Below are 16,901 nucleotides of genomic sequence, written 5' to 3' on the forward strand. Positions count from 1 at the left end.
TTTCTCTCTCTGTCTCTCAAAACTAAATAAACATTAAAAAAATTTAATACACACACACACATACACCAGGGAATAGACATAAGGCCAATGAGATAAAAAAAACATGGGGTGTACTGCCAAGAAGCATGGATTGGGGGGCTCACGGGCCACTGAGGCCTTGCCCCCCCCCAACTGGTCCAGCACTGCCATACAAGGTAACAGTGAAGAATGCCAATAGATCATAATCATAAAAGCTAAGAGTCTGAGCACTTGGTAGGCTGTATCTCATTTAACCTGGGAGCCAGGGGGAGTATCAGCATCCCGGTTTTACCAGTGAGGAAACTGAGGCCCACGGAAATGGAGTCACCTTCCATAAGGCCACCTGACGGCTGCTGGGGTTCGCACCTGGATTTGTCAGACTCCAGAACCCATTTCTTAACCGTTGTCGTCAATGAATTCTCAGGGGACAACGAAAGCGACGGTTACAGATAAAGTCGAAGCATGACTGATCAGAGTCAGCAGGACTGGCGAGGAGGAGGAGGAAGAAGGCTCAGCCAGGGATGAATTGGGCTGTAGAACTGCCAGGTGAAAGGCAGGACATATAGTTCAACTGGAATCTCTGATGGACGATGGGTACTGTTCTAGTATAAGTACATTTCCCTACAATGCCTGGCAGAGCAGGGATGCTGGACTCACTACCTCTGTCCATCCTCACTGGGCACTCTCTGGGCTCACCTCCTCCAGGCAGCCCTCTCTGATACAACCCCAACCCTCCAGGCCTGCCCACACAGTATTTGGGGCAGAATTATACTAAACAAATTATTATACTTTTATCTGAAATTCAGACTTCACTGGACAACCTGTGGGTTGTTTTTTTTTTTTTTTTAGGTTTCACTGAGTTCTAACGACAGATAAAAATTACATCTTGTTAGGTGTGCAATGTGATGATTTGATAGAAGCACGTTCTGAAATGATGGCCGCAACGAAGTTAATTAATGCAGCCATCACTCCACGTAGTTACCGTTCTTTGCGTGTGGTGAGAACACGTAAGATCCACTCTCCTAAGAAATCTGACGCACACAGCAAACACTGTCTTTAACTACAGTCACCTTGCTGTACATTGGGTCCGTTTTGAGATACAGAAGTTCTAGGCATCCTGCATTTCTATTAGCTCCGTCTGGCAGCTTTGGGAGCTTGTATGTAGCAACTCCCATGCTTGGGGGGGCTTCCCGACCACCAAGTTCCCTTACGGAGGCAGTCCCGGGACCACCCAACCCCAGAGAACTCGCCCAGGCTGGTATGGAGGACTGGTGACTTTTCAGACTTTATTTTTGCTCTTAGCACACTGAGAAAACCTTCCCTGGATACCTGCCAGGTAGCAGGGACAGAACAAAGGCTGCCCCTACCCGTTCCCACAAATCAACCGGACTAAAAAAAAAAAACAAAAACACCCCCCAGAAACACACAAAAGAAGAAAACTACTTCAAAAGCCTCCCTGACACGGATTCCCCGCTGTGACCCATTCTCGTGTGCGGACTGTTAACAAAAATTCAGGCTGGGGAGAGCTCACAGGGACCCCGCTGGGGCCCTTCTCCTCCAAAACAACCTTCTTGCAGACTCCCATGGATCCACTTGGCCAGATTTCATTTAAACAGATGGGAAGACGCAGGGCTGGATGAGACTCTCATCCTGTGCTGTCACGGCCAAGGGCTGGGATCCTAATAGTCCCCAGTCACGGGGGATGAAAGAAAGCCATGCCGCGGGTGCCCGCCAGTGACACAGGGTGTCAGAGGCCCCCAGAACGTAAAGGTGGAATCGCCGTGCGGCTCCTGAGTGGTTCACGGAGCTACGCATCCAGCTCTTGATCTCGGCTCAGGTCACGATCTCATGGTTCGTGAGTTCTGGCCCCGCATTGGTCTCTGCACTGACAGCACAAAGCCTGCTTGGGATTCTCTCTCTCCCTGTCTCTGCCCCTCCCCTCATCTCTCTCTCTCCCCCCGCCTCTCAAAATAAATAAATCAACTTAAAAAAAAAAAACCAAAGAGGGAGTAGCCGTATCATCTTACTCCTTCCTACTGGAGAAATAAACTCTATGTCACTGGTTCTTAGAGCGGAGGCGCGGTCCCTGGACCAGCAGCATCAACATCACCTGGGAGCTTCTGAGGAATGCAGACTCCCAGGCCCTGCCCCAGACCTGCTGAATCAGCAGCTCTGTGGAGGGTCCCTAGCAGTGTGTGTGTGTGTGTGTGTGTGTGTGTGTGTGTGTGTGAACAGCTTTATCAAGATATAATTGACAAAGAATAAACTATTCCTCTTTAAAAGGTACAGAGGCACCTCGGGGGCGCCCTGGTGGCTCAGTCATTTGAGCGACCGACTTCGGCTCAGGTCATGATATCGTGGTTTGTGGGTTCAAGCCCCACATCAGGTTCCGTGCCGACAGCTCAGAACCTGGAGCCTGCTTCAGATTCTGTCTCTCTCTCTCTCTCTCTCTCTCTCTCTGCCCCTCCCCCACCCATTCTCTGTCCGTCTGTCTCTCAAAAATAAGTAAACGTTAAAACTTTTTTAAATAAAAATTTAAAAATAAATAAACTTGATAAGCTTTGATGTGTACGCATATGAAGCTATTGCCACAATGAAGACAACATCCACACCACGGTCCAGAAGTTTCCTTTTATAAATCCTCTCTCCCCTCCTCCTGCCCACACCCAATGCCCAGGCAACCATTGCCCTGTTTTCTGCCACTGTGGGTTAGTTTGCAATTCCTAGAGCGTCATATACGTGGGCTCATACAGTTAGTCTCTCTTTCATCTGAGAGCTTTCACTCAGCGTAATGATTTTGAGAGCCCTCGCCCCCTTGGATACGCCAGCCTCTCGTTCACTTTCACGGCTATTACGCCACCTTTATGGGTAGTCCACACCCATGCCCCTGTTATTACAAATGAAACTATGAACCGTCACGTAAACACCTTTGTCTGCACATGCACCTTTATTTTCCTGCATCGATAGCCCAGAGTAGACTAGCGTATTATAGAGAAGGTGAAACTGTTTTCCCAAACGGGTGTGCTGTCTCACATCCCCACCAGCCGGGTGTGAGAGCACCAGCGGCCCCAGTTCTCACCAGCACTTGGTGTGACCAATCTTTTCAACTGCAGATAAGTCAGTGATTGTGTAGTGGCAGGGTGCTGTGGTTTTACTTGGAATTTCTTTAATGATGTGGAGCATGTTTTCGTGTGCGTTATTGACCATGCACGTGTCTTCTTTGGCAAAGTGTATGTTGGAATCTTTTGCCCGCCTTCTTTGTCAGGTTGCATTTATGAGTTTAGAGAGTCGTCTATATAGTCTGGATTCAAAACTTCATCAGATAGGTGATTTGAAAATATTTTTTCCCCAGTCTGTGGCTTGTATTTTCATATTAACGGTGCCTTTCAAAGAGCGGAAGTTCTTGGGGCACCTGGGTGGCTCAGTCGATTAAGCGTCCAAATCTTGATTTTGGCTCAGGTCATGATCTCACAGTTCCTGGGTTCGAGCCCCACATCGGGCTCTACGCTGACAGTAAGGAGCCTGCTTGGGATTCTCTCTCCTTCTGTCTCTGCCCCTCCCCTGCTCACACTCTCTCTCTCTCTCTCTCTCTCTCTCTCAAAATAAATAAATAAACCTTTTTTTAGAAAAGCAGAAGTTTTTAATTTTGATGAAATACAATTTCTCTATTTGTCCTCTTATAACCTGTGCATTTGGTGTCACATCTGAAAAAGCTTCACCTAAAACAAAGTTGGAGAAATTTTCCCCTTGTTTTCTTGTAGAAATGTCATGGTTTTAGGTTTTACATTTGGGCCTATACTCCATTCTTTGTTAATTTCTGTCTGGTGTGAGGCTGTCGACTCTGCAATTCATTCTGGACCTGAAGATACCCCATAATTCCAGCACTCTTTCTTTCCCAGATCATATCTTTGTTGAAAGGCTTGGGTGTGGAAATCATCGACCCTCCCTTACATGGTGAACTCCTATTCATTCCTCAAAACCCAGTCAAATGTCACCCTAGCTAGGAAGCCTTCTCTGTCTGAGACCAAGTAGCTCTTTCAACTGTCCTTTGTGCCCACGGCATCTTGTGCAACCCCTGCCATATTTATATCCCACATGACTGCGTTAATGCCCATATCGTCTTCCTGATGGAGTAAAACCCCACGGTTGGAGGCCATAAGCCCAGCACTTAATGCAGGCCTGGCACGGGAGCTGATGGTGGGTGTAGTGGGGTGGGGAGTGACTCAGAAAGCAATTGGTGAGGTATAAACAAAAGAATAAAAGAGTAAACAAACAAGCAAACACCTGGCCTTTTTGAAGTGGACTCCATCTCTCAAAGTCTGCTCACAGACCACGTCTTCCGGGAACGCCACCCCTGACCGCACCTACCCATGTGAATCACCAATAATACGGCCTGAGATCATGTGTCTAGTAAATATCAGGGCCAGGATTTGAGGCAAGAGCCCACACTCTTACCTCTCTGCGTCCCACCTCCTGATTCCCTTTATGTGTGCGAGTCTCAGACACCCTACAAGCCCAGGCCCGCCCCCATGGCCAGTCCTTGCCAGCCAGCAACCCCACTGGTAAAGGAGAAGAGTTGCACAGGGAACCCTGCATCACCCTCGCATCCTCTGTCCCCTGGTCACATCCACACACACCCCAGAAGGACCTTCTCCTTACCTTAGGCCACACGCCCATGCCGAAGGAGCTGCTGTCTGCCGTCTGGTGTAGGTATAGCTCTGTCCTGGAAGCAGAGAAGGGACAGAAGTAAGGGAAGGACCGCCCACATCAGCGACCTGGCGGAGCGAGTGGACATCGTGACACAGGGCTCCACCCCGTGGCCCGGACGGTCCCATTGCCGGCCCCAGGCCCGTTTCTGGAACATCCCTCACTCACTGCCCGTCTGTGGCTCTTTCCTAAGTGTTTTCTGGCACAAAGAATCACAAACTAAACCCAGGGGAGTGGGTCTGCCTCCAGATTTTCTGCTAATCGGCTGTGTGAACTCGCTCCTGGGTAATATTACAACAGTCAGACTGAATGAGTCCTTGCCGTCTGCTGAGGTCTCTGTCACTCACCTGAGATCCAGGTCTAACCCAGCCAGCATGTGGGAGAAAACCTCAAAGTTGCCTTCCCCTTCTGGCTGTCGGGCCACATGGCTCTTCTCCAAGAGCATCGTCTGCAATGGGAGTGGACAGGACACGGTCAGCCGGGTGGCCAGCTACCCAGAGAGCCTGTTGGGGTGTCCCCCACCCCGATGCACTCTTTGGGGCCACGGCTCAGGTCCACGCTCTGCCAGACACGTCCGCATCGAAACTGCTCATTTATCTCGCTGATCCAGAGCCCATCCAGGGACCCAAGTAACGTGACAGACTCATTCCGATGAAAGCATCCGAAGGTAATCACAATCAACCAGAGCCACTCTCCAACATATTCTTATTTAACAGAAGCTTACTAAGCTGCCCCAAGTGGTGATTGATGGTAGAATTGCAGGGCTGGGACAGAAGAGGGACTTTTGGGCACCGAGGAGTTTTCCTGGAGCCTGGACATCATCCCGGCTCAATGTACAAACAACCCTTCTAACAACCTAATCCTATTTTCTGCCTAAACAGCCTGCTTGAGGTTCAGGGAATCGGCACGGGTGATTGTGGAGATAGGAACAAACAAGCCATGTGTTGGTTACACGCGGACGTTCGCGGAAGGCCGGCGAGCGTCTGTTTGATTTCAGCTTATGCTTTTAACACCCAGCTAATGAGCGGCTGAGGTATGTATTTACTCATGAATAGTTCATCCCCGTGACATTCCGAGGCGCAGACAGGCTGGCGATGGTCCGGGGTGCTGAGTGCGTCGGGGAGGAGGTGACCACCGCCGGGGGAGCCACAACCACTTAGACACGTTCCAGGGTCGCGGGGGGGTATGTGGCCTCTGCTGAGTGGGCCTGGCACTCACCTGGAGCTGAGCGGCCGTGACTTTCCCCGTGGCATTGAAATCGAGCGACATCACCATGGCAAACCGGCTGGCATTGCAGCTATGGCCGGTGGGCACAGAGCCAAAAGCCCGGAGGACGGTGAAGGTAGCTCGGATCTTCTCCACTGTTTGGGGGGCACGGGGCAGCGAGTCACCCATGGCCCTGGAGCTGCCACCCCACCTCTCACAGGACCACCTTCCCCACTGGCATCTGCACTGGTCCAAGCCCATCTGTTCCCAACACCCCCAGCAGGCTCCCCGCCACCCCCACCCCCAACTCAGCACTAGACCACACACATTTCACTGCTGCCCTGGCTGTGTACTGCAAGCAGAGTGCAGGGGGAAGAAGACTGAGTCAAGAAGACTGAGTCAAGACACAGGGCCGGGATAGCTACAGTCCAGTGACAGGGGCCTCCAGGGCCTGATGAAGGAAGGCAGGGCCTTAACATTCTCAGACCTGCTCTGAGGGAGCTCACAGAGTAGCCACAGCCTTGAAAAGCCCTGCATTCTCGCCACAATTATTTCTTAGGCACCTACTATGCGCCAGGCACTGTGCTAGGTGCTGGATACAGCCTTTCCTGACTCCCACCCTCAAGTACACGCACTCACGGCAGAGCTACATTTGGGGAGAGCCAAGACTGGTGCCTCTCCCCGCTGTATCCCCAGGCCCTCCCGAGGGTTAGGTGGAGAGTAGGTGATCAATAAAGCTCTAGAATAACCCCAGCAAAGCAGCAGCACACACGGTGGTTAAGGGAATTTGAACATGGGCTCTGCCTTTGCTAGTTAGCTCATTTGGGGCAAATCAGTTAACCTCTCATAGGGGCTATGTATTGCCCCCAAGAGGGCAAAAGCTGATTCTTGTGGGTAGGGGGGATTTCGTTTTCTTATGTATAAAGCACAGATGTGCATAAACTGCATGAAGAGATCATGGTATATCTATGGCAGTAAAATTTCACAGTAGGGGACGATTGGGGGATGGGGGATGTCTGAGAAAGCTCCTTAGGTGTGCAAAAGTGGAAGAAGCATTAAGAACACGGGCCCAGGGGTTATAGCTCCAAAGCCAGACTGTCTGGGTTGGACTCTCAGCTCTAGGATGTTTTAGTTGTGTGGCCTAGGGCAAGCGAGTTAACCTGAGTCTTAATGTCCTCATCTATAACGTTTGAATAATAATATCTACCTTAAAGAACTGTTTTAAATAATAAATGAGTTAATATGCTTGGAATAGGGCTCAGCATGTAAGTCCTCAGCAAATGTTTACTATGGTTATTATTATTATTATTAATTGGCATGTTTTAAAGCCTAGTTCAAACATCATTTCCTTTTTTTTTTAAAGTTTTTTAAGTCTTATTTATTTATCTTGAGGGCGGTGGGGAAGAGCATGAGCAGGAGAGGGGCAGGGAGAAAGAGGAAGGGAGAGAATCCCAAGCCTGCTCTGCTCCGTAAGCATGGACGGAGCCCGAGGCAGGGCTTGAACTCATGAGTGGCGAGATCATGACCTGAGCTGAAATCAAGAGTCGGACGTTTAACCGACTGAGCCACCCAGGCAGACATCACGTCTTCAAGGAAGCCCCTGAACTCCTCTCCTCTGAGCTCCCCGTGACTCTCTCCTAACCAGCTCTGCCAGCCCTTTGTGCAGAGCACTGGAGTTTGGCACATATGTGAAGTTCAGTTTCCCTTCTGGCTGTCGACTCCTCATGAGCATAGGCCCTGCCCTTCTGTCTTTACCTACTGGGTCCTCTGTACGGTGCAGCAGGTTGTGCACCGCACAAGGACACCATGTCGAAGGGACATGCTGTTTACATCATACAATTACAGGTTTGTATATCTGTTAGGACAATTTCCCAGAACATGGCGGTCAAGGGTATGGTTCTGACAATGTCAGTGCATGATGATTGCTCTGCAGGCAGCTGTGGATGTCTTGAGGAAGGAGTACCTTTTTCTAACTTGCACAGAGGCATGCAATGAACTATGGGTGGCCCTGTCTAGAAAGAAGCAAGCACAGAGTCTGCACATGGGTGCTCAGTGAATGCTAGCTGAATGGGTATAAGGAGGAGCAACACAGCGTCCCCTCCAACTCTCCCCACCCTCCCCCACAGCCCGCCCCCAACACATGCCACCTGGAGACCACTGTACCTGAGACCCTGCCATCCACACTGCCTGCCATCGCCACCAGGTGCTCCAGGACCTGCTCGCAACAAGTGGTCTTCCCAGCACCGCTGCGCCCCAGGGCCACGATGCTCTGGTCTCTCCGCTGGCTCAGCAGCGCCCAGTATGCCCGCTGGGCCAGGGAGCCAACGTGAGCTGGCAGGCCATCCCGGCGGCGCCTGGGCACCTGCAGGAAGACGATCGTCGACATCGGTCTTCCCACCCCAGCCGGGGCCCAGGGAGCACCCCAAGGCGGTGTCCCACCCCAGCCTCGAGCCCAGCCCACCCCTGCCTGTCATCCTACCCCAACCTTATCAGACAAGTCGAATTTTACTGGGAAAAGCCCAGTCCTGGGGTCTACTCCTGCCCCTGGCTCACCGTGAGCCCTTGGACAGCCTCCGAGTCTACTCTGAACCTGGGTCTCCTCTTTAACCCCTAGGAGGCTTGTGTTAGCTCATTATTGGATAGTACTTGCCCGGAATGAGGCAGCTGGACAGACTGGCAAGATTGATTAGTGATGTCTGCCATGGAAACAGAACGAAGCACGGGGTAGATGGTGGTACATATGCCATGCATTGGCCATGACAGTTTTAGGTTATACCTGAGGACTTCCACTCCATTCATCCATTCATTTATTCTTCATTCAATACACAAAAATATTATTGCGGGCACAGCGCTACACAAAACAGATAAAGGGAATCCCTACCAACCGTGAGGAGATACCATTGTATACATATTAGATGGCTAAAAACAGGTTTTAAATTTTTGTAACACTCACTACCAAGGTCTGGTGAAGGCACAGAGTGACTGGAATGCCCATGCAATGCTGGTAAGAAGGACAAATGACACAGTCACTCTGGGAAACAGTGAGAGGTACATTCATCATACAACCTGGCAATCCCATTCTTAGGTATTTACCCAAGAGAAATGAGCCGTTATGTCCACACACACACACACACACAAAAGACAACCTTCAATGTCACTGGTCCTATTAAATATATATTCAAAGTCATCGAAAACTAGAAACAACCCAAATGCCTTGTAACTAGTGAACGGAGGTAACCAAACATCGTGGTTTTAGCACTGAAGGTCCCATATCCCGGGAAACCCCTCTAACTGGGAAAACTGGGACAACTGGTCACCCTATTGAATGGATAAACCAGGGCACGCATACAATAACAAATGGCCAATCGCTGCTGTAATAGGGGTGAATGTCGAACGAACGCATCGTGGCAAGTGGAAGAAGCCGATTCAAAGGTTACCTGCCGTATGATTCCAATTACGTGACTTTTTCAGAAAAGGCCAAAGTATAGGGACAAAAAGAACAGATCAGTGGCTGCCAAGGGCAGGACCCGGGAGGCGGGCGGGGTGACAACCAAGGTTCCAGAGAATTTCTAGGGGGCAATGGCATGGGAACAGTCCTGTAACTGACGGTGGAGGGTGTTGCATAACGGTACGCGTTTGTCAGAAACTTACAGGACTGTCCGCTAAAAGGGGTGAATCGAACCGACTGCAAATCATACCTTAATAACTCTGCCTTAAAACAGCCCTGCCTACGGAGTCGAGCCTGCTTTCTGTTGCGAAGAGACAGATGAGAAACAAACGAAAGAATGAAACTATCGGGAGACATTTTAAAGCCTGAGTGAGATCACCAAGGAAGGGGGTATTTAAAGAGGAGGGAAGAGGTATGGGGGGACAGGGCAACTGCCTTGGAGAGGTCAGGGAGACCCGCAAAGGAGGCTGAGGAGGAGAGGCCAGTAGGACAGACGGAAAAGCAGGACAGGGGAGTCCTGGGAGCATTTGCAGGAGGAGCTTGGCCACACCAAACGCTATACTGAGGGTCAAGTCAGGGGAAATCAGAGACTTGAACATTTGGCAAATGAGTTTGGCAGCGTGGAAACCACCGGTGACCTTGACGAAAGTCTGCTTAGCGTGGCCTTGGGGTAGAAGGGAGGAGGGCACCTGGAGACAGAGTGGTCAGTGGAGGGGCACCAAGGTGGGCAGGGCAGCCGGCCCGGCCGGACGAGGACATCCAAATGTCCTGGAATGATAAGCAGGCGACGACTGGGCCCAGAAAGGCCCCACCTGCCCTCTTCCGTGCCTTAGCAGGGCCAGGGGCACAAACCTCAGAATGGCGGCTTTTCCCCCACCCTGCACCTCCCGCCTGGGGCTCAGGGCCGCCCTTCCTGCCCGAGACATCCCACAACAATAATGAATCCCTGTCCTGACACAAAACACAAGGTTCCAGGGCTCAGGAGGACCCCAAAGCTGGCCAAAGTGGGACCAGCCCCCACGCTGGCTGGACACAGCCTTAGGGCATGCAGCAGAGACAGAGGGTCCTGGGGTCTGAGCCCTGGAGCCACCTCCCACTCTGGGAACACTGAGGTCCAGGGGACAGGCCGTCCCATCTGTCAATCTCCCCAGCGGGCCGGAAGGGAAAAGGGGAATCCTTCAAACCCAGGCCCCTGTGCACACATACAGGTGCATGCGTGCACACGTGCCTTGCTTGTACGCACACACGCGTGCTCACGGGCACACGCACCCAAGAGTCGCAGAGGCCCCAGTGACTCAGAGCTGTACCCGTCTATACCCCACACATTCACACCCGTGCTCACAGCCACGCAGACCTGCACCCCCAGGCGCACACCCAGCTCCCAGCCGCGCCAGGTGGGCCAGACTCCCAGTGAGAGAGGCCCCCAGCCCGGCCCCAGGTCCCACCAAGTCCGGCTTCAAGATGCCATCGCAGGTCTATGCTCCCACCTGGTGGCCATTTGAGGAGCCAGACGTGACTCAGCCAAAGCGTGTAGAAGGTGGTTTTGGGTTTGGGTGTGGGAAGCTGGATGCTTTGAGGGGTTACAGGGGGCTTGGGGGATCACCTCACTCAAATTCTTTGTTACAGGGCGTATTCCAGCTCCTGGACATCCCAGGCTCTGCAACGGATGCCTCGATCCAGGATGGCCGGTGAGAAGCCGGCCTTACCGTGGGAGTCTCTGCTAAATCTCCCTCCCCGAGGCTTTGAAGGAGCAATACAAGTAACCCGGCATCTTGGAAGGCTCAGCGGCCTTGGGCTGCAGTAGCCCGAACGTAGCCCTCACGGCAAGGGAGGGGCCAGTGCAGGTGCCCTTATGGATAGCCAGGTTGGGCAGGAAGCAACGGGGGAGGGGTGTGTCCTGGAGAAGAGAAGTCTTAGAGGCAGACTCAGAGCCACTGTCCCTTTCTAAATGGACCTTAGCCTCATTTGGGGGCTACGGATGGGTTTGCCCCATGGTACTCCAGAGGGCGAGATGCAGCTTTTCATCCCCAATTGGCGGACGAGAACGCTGAGGCCAGAGAGGTGTCGTGGTCTTTCCAAGGCACTGGAGGGGCATCGGCAGCGGCTCCAAAGGCCTGCGACTTCCCCAGTCCTCCCAGCAGCACCTCCGTCAGGCCTCCCTGCCTCCTCTTTTGCCCGCTTTCCCCTATCCACCCAGCAGCCCAGGGGAGCCCTTTCCAGCACACGTCAGACCATCTCACCCCTCTGCCAAAGATCCCCCGAAGCTGGCATCATGCTCAGAGCAACAGCCGGGAACATCATGACCACATAGAAGACCTGCTGCGACCCAGACCCCACTTGTCCTGGCCTCCTCACTGTCTCCTCCTCCACACCAGCTGCTCTCCCCACTGTTATCTTTATTACTGGGGGCCTGTCTTCCCCCTCGAGAACAGAACGCCCACCGGGGCAGGCTTATCGGTCTTCCTCCCTGCTCTTTCCTCCATGCGGGGCATAGAGGAGACCCTCTTGTCAGTATCTCAATCAATGGGACCAAGGAATGGGATCAAAGAGAGAATCCGGCTCAAACGGCTCAGTCGTGGCTGCAGGGCCCGCCACCAGGTGGCGCTGAGAGATCTCCTTTGCTTTGACTGTCTTGACACAAACCGGCCATTTCCACACTTGGCAGGGAAAAAAAATTAAACAAACAACAGAAGGGAGGCTTCTGTTTCCCGAGGTATGTGGGTGTCTGGGACTCTCGAGTAGGCAGTATGGGGTTCAGAGCACAGAAAGGCTGGTGGCCTGGGTTTTACCCCCGCTCTCCCCCTTGCTGAACACAAGGGCTGGCCCAGAACATCTCATCTGTAAAACGGGGCTAGGAGAGGGCCCGACCTTTCCAGGTGGGTGTGAGCATTAGTTGAGATGATATGTAAGGTGCTGGAAGCAGTGGCTGGTGCAGAAATGATATTTGCTCAATATCTTCTCATTATTATTGTGTGTAACACCCCTGTTATTTCTATCCATGACTCAAGGTTCCCCTCGATGGAGGGGGGAATCACGTGGTCCTCGATGCCCCCGCGATGCCCACAGTACCCCATACCTTTTTATCTGGCAGGATGCTACTCACAGACAAGTTTGCAGGGGGCTTTGGCTGCCCTGCTCTCCCCTGAGAGGCAGAGGGACGCACCCCCTGCACGGCTAGCACATATTCCCATGGTCCCCCTCACCTTGCCTGCAGAGGGCACCGGGGGCCTCCGGGGCTGGAGGGCGATCAGGTCCGGCCCGGTGAAGGTGTGGGGCAGCTGAGCCTGGTAGCGGTGCAGAAGCGTGTTCAGGACACTTGATTCGTTGACACTGACCAGGGAGGCCAGGTCCTCAGCCTGGTCCAGCTCGGGGGGGTTGGCCTGTGAAGCATCACACAAAGTGTCCTCTGCCCTCCTGGGCCTCCATACCAGCATCACCACCCATACGCGCACACACACACACACACACACACACACACACAGCCCCGGTGACCCTCTTCTGGGAGAGCTATTTGCCACAGACCAGGACAGAACACAAAGACTCTGGAGAGAGAGAAACAAATCCGTATAAAACTCGTTTGCCCTTTGCACAGCCTGAGAGCCACCTGTCTCTCTCTCTCTCTCTCTCTCTCTTTAGTTAATTTATTTGGAGAGAGAGAGAGAGAGAGAAGAGGGGAGGAGCAGAAAGAGAGGGAGGGAGAGAATCTCAAGCAGGCTCCATGACGTCAGCACAGAGCCCGACACAGGGCTCGATCTCATGAACCGTGAGATCATGACCTGAGCCGAAACCAAGAGTCGGACGCTTGACTGACTGAGCCACCCAGGCGCCCCTGCCACCTGTCTCTTCACACCGGTCCTCCCTCCTGAACTCACTGCCCCAGGAGGGGACAGATTCCTGAGACGGACACAGCAAGATTCAGAGAGCCTTCTCAAATACTATGAGAAGGATGGTGTTCTAGAGTGGCTGTTGCCTCCTCTCTGGGTCTTGCCAGGGAGCTCTGCATGTGTTCTGTGACCCTCGGGGGTAAAGGCCAATGGCCAAACAGCCCCATTTCTCTGGCAGCCCATTGTGCACTGATCCCTTGGAAATATGCTCAAACTCTTCCAGAAGCGAGGAATGATTGCAGCTTCTCCTTGGGACGTCCCTTCTAAAAGCCTTCCTACCATTCTTTCCAGCCTCAAAGAGTTTTTAGGGCCTACTGCTCTGGGGTTTGGGCCAAGCCTGAGCTCTCTTGTGGGTCAACCTTTTTGTCAAGGACACGAGCCCACCGCAATAATACCCCAAACAATAGTCCACCGAAACCTCAGCTACAGTTGATGACAAGCTGCAAATTTGGCCCTGAATTCCCTGGCAGCCAGGGTGAAAAGGGAAACCCGCCCTGTGACATGATCTGCACTGTCCGTAAAATGAAAAGCGGTCACGTTCTTGGATCAGGCAGAACTCCCAGTTCTGACAAACATGTTTGTGAATGTGCCTGTGTCAAGAGAACCCCGAGAGAGAGAAATGACCTCCTGACGATACACCTCCAGCAGAGCAGTGAGTTCCAAGACGGCCTTCCTTACAACTCCCTCCAGGGCATCAAGCCAAAGAAGTCTGTGCAGTCAAGTGCAAGGAAATCTCTTGCAGGGGTGGGGAAAGACGGTGCGCGGCATGCGGGGAGAGAGACGGAGGGCTCACCCTATGAACACACTCCTCGTCCACCTCAGTCACGGTTTTGTCAGCATCGATGCAAACTCGCACCCTTCCTGCCGGCAGGTCAGCTGTTCCCTCATCCGGCTTCAGGACAGTTGCTGATGACAGCCCCGAGAGAAAGAGAGAGAGAGAGAGACCCAGAATCTGAAGCTGAGCTGTCAGAACAGAGTCCAACGTGGGGCTCGAACCCATGCACCGTGAGATCGTGATTTGAGCCAAAGTCGGACGCTTAACCACATGAGCCACCCACGTGCCCCATGGACACGGCATGCCCCTCACCCTTCCCTCCAGACTCTGATCTGGCAAATACGGCCAGCAACAGAGGGGGCGCAGGAAGAAAAGACTTAGACCCTCCCAGATGGGCTAACACCCCTAATTACCAAGAGTAAATCCATCCTTCTGAACCAGCCACACTTTCTCTGCCTCGTACCATCTGTCCTCAGGAGCCTGAGAGCAAAGATCACATGAATCAGGTGACCAAGGGGACGCTGCCCTCCCTCTGCCCCCACCACCCCCACCCCACCCCCTTGTCCGGAGTGAACCCTTCACATGGGAGTTTCTCACCGTGTGATCTGGGCCCACTGAAGTCAGAATTTCCCCCAAGGGAGGGCAAGTGGGGTGGCGATTATTTACAGGCAGATGCCTCGGCCCCACCCCTGGCCCCTGGAATGGAACCGCTAAGGCAGGGCCCGGGAATCTGCATTCTGAGCAATCTGCTATTTATGCAGCCCCGAGTTTGAGAACTCTGTGAGTAAGCTCAGCCATGACAGGACATCTCCGTCTTGGGACCTCCGTCATGCCGTGGAGACTCTAACCCCGGGATCGGTGCAGTGGGGGCCCCAAGATCCCTACGCAACAAGGAGGATGCCCCCAGGGGCAACTCTTGCCCATCCCCCCCCCCTCGGAAGGCTCCCTCCTGCCCCTCCCCCACTCCGGGGTCTGGAGCCCCTCACCTGATCCAAGTCTCTGCTCTGTCCTCCTTTGCTCCCCTCCGGCAGGGCCGGCCCCTCTTCACCCTCCTTCCGATCCTGAGAACTGTCTGCATGGCCCGCCAGAGCAGGTGGTCCGGCCCTTTCCAGCTCCGTCTCCAGGGTCTCTGTCGCATCATCCACTCCCGCACGGGGCTCCCGGGCATCCTGTCCTCTGCTCTCTGGCCGGCCCTCCTTCCCAGCCGCCGCTGGGTTCTCCCTGCATGCACCCACCTCCTTGGGGGTTTCACAGCCCTTCTCTCTCTCCCCCCCGGCTCTACCTGCCTCCCCGGGCTCACTCTGAGGCCGCCCCTCCTCTCCTACCTTGGCCTGGGGCTCCCCTGCCTTCTCTGTCCTTCTCAGAGGCTGGCCTGCTTTCTCCACCCCTCCGGGAGCTCCCCGAACCTTCCCGGGCTTCCCCTGAACCTTGCTCATCTTCTCTGCCTTGACCTGAGGCTCCTCTGTCTTCTCTGCCTTACTCAGCAGCGAACCTTCTTTATCCTTCTTACTCCGGGGACCATCCCATTTGCTCCTGCTGCCCAGGGAGACTCCCCACTTTCTCACCTGGATCTGGGCCCCAGCGGGCTTGCCGTTGCCCCCCGAATCCTTGGAGAGGTTCCCCTTTGCCATCTTGTTCGGGGGGTCCCCTGCCCCTTTCTCTGCTGTAGCTGACTGTCCCCCTTCGCCTGGCCCCTCTCTGCCCTGGAGTTCACCCCCTTTCAGCCCTTTGGTCTGGGGGTCCCTGCCCCCTTTCCCCACCACGCCTTGTGTTCCTGGGTCCACAACGCCCTCAGTCTGGGTCTTCTCAGCCTTCAGGGCTGTGTCCTTAGTGCCATGAGTCCCTGGAGTCCCCCCCTTCTGTTCCCCTCCAGGGTCTGTGGCTGGGGGTGGGGTCTTACAGGTGGGGGTGTCATGGGGCTGGGTCCTCTGCTCCGGCTTGGCTGAGTCCGGGTCCAGCTTGGCCACCATCAGCAGCACGTCACCCCTCCTCACACCTCTCTTGAAGGGCAGGGGTTTTCTGGCTGGGGTCCCACTGGGGCCCGGCTCCTGGGGCTTCTCACCATTGATGCTGGTCATCAGCACGGGGTCTGTGGGGCCGGCCTCCTGGCTCTCCTTGCCTGGAATGTTTGAGTTCTGCGGAGAGCCTGACTGGCTGCCTTGGGGGATTTGCTGGTTTCCAGATTTGGTGCCACTGTTGGACTTGCCCTTGGGTTGGCCAGCAGAAGTTTCTGGGGTCTAGGAGAGAGGCCACAGCCACACTTAGCTGCTCGCTGACCAGACAGCCTTATCACTAAGTCACTCACTCACTCATGCACCCAGGCATTCACCCATCCAGAGACCCCCAGGCACCGACGGGACACAGGACTGGACAGGCCCTGTGCCAGGCAGTGAACTGAACCCCAACACCTGGACCTTGGCCCAGCACCTCAAAACCAAGCGACGGAGTGGAAAGAGTCGACTTTGGAGCCCGACAGACCCAAGTTCAGCTTCTCACTCTGCCATTCGCCAGCTGTGTGGCCTTGGGTAAATTGCTTCCCCTCTCTGAGCCTATTTTGTTAACAATAAAATGAGTTTCGGGGCGCTGGGGTGGCTCAGTCGGTTAAGCGTCCGACTTCGGCTCAGGTCGTGATCTCGCGGTCCGTGAGTTCGAGCCCTGTGTCGGGCTCTACGCTGACAGCTCAGAGCCCGGAGCCTGTTTCAGATTCTGTGTCTCCCTCTCTCTCTGACCCTCTCCCGTTCAAACTCTGTCTCTCTCTGTCTCAAAAATAAATAAACGTTAGAAAAATATTTAAAAAAAAAAAAACAACAATAAAATGAGTTTCATAATGGCCTACGTCACAGGGCGAGCGTTAGGGTTCGTG

General features: G+C 53.7%; 1 protein-coding gene across 3 annotated transcripts in view; it reads right to left on the minus strand.

Moving 5' to 3' along the window:
• MYO18B (myosin XVIIIB) overlaps nt 1-16,901 on the minus strand; it is a 258,324-nt gene that overhangs the window by 219,794 nt on the left and 21,629 nt on the right. For all 3 annotated transcript variants that reach the window (XM_053902225.1, XM_053902226.1, XM_053902227.1), the window contains 8 exons: nt 15,025-16,275; nt 14,452-14,518; nt 14,057-14,169; nt 12,583-12,759; nt 8,095-8,293; nt 5,944-6,086; nt 5,073-5,173; nt 4,678-4,741 (listed from right to left, as the gene is read on the minus strand). In XM_053902225.1, coding sequence (XP_053758200.1) covers nt 4,678-4,741; nt 5,073-5,173; nt 5,944-6,086; nt 8,095-8,293; nt 12,583-12,759; nt 14,057-14,169; nt 14,452-14,518; nt 15,025-16,275 — 2,115 coding nt within the window. The remainder of the gene's footprint in view (nt 1-4,677; nt 4,742-5,072; nt 5,174-5,943; nt 6,087-8,094; nt 8,294-12,582; nt 12,760-14,056; nt 14,170-14,451; nt 14,519-15,024; nt 16,276-16,901) is intronic.

Source organism: Panthera pardus, unplaced genomic scaffold (genome assembly GCF_024362965.1).
Source record: "Panthera pardus isolate Hobbes unplaced genomic scaffold, ASM2436296v1 HiC_scaffold_15, whole genome shotgun sequence".
Lineage (NCBI taxonomy): Eukaryota > Metazoa > Chordata > Mammalia > Carnivora > Felidae > Panthera > Panthera pardus.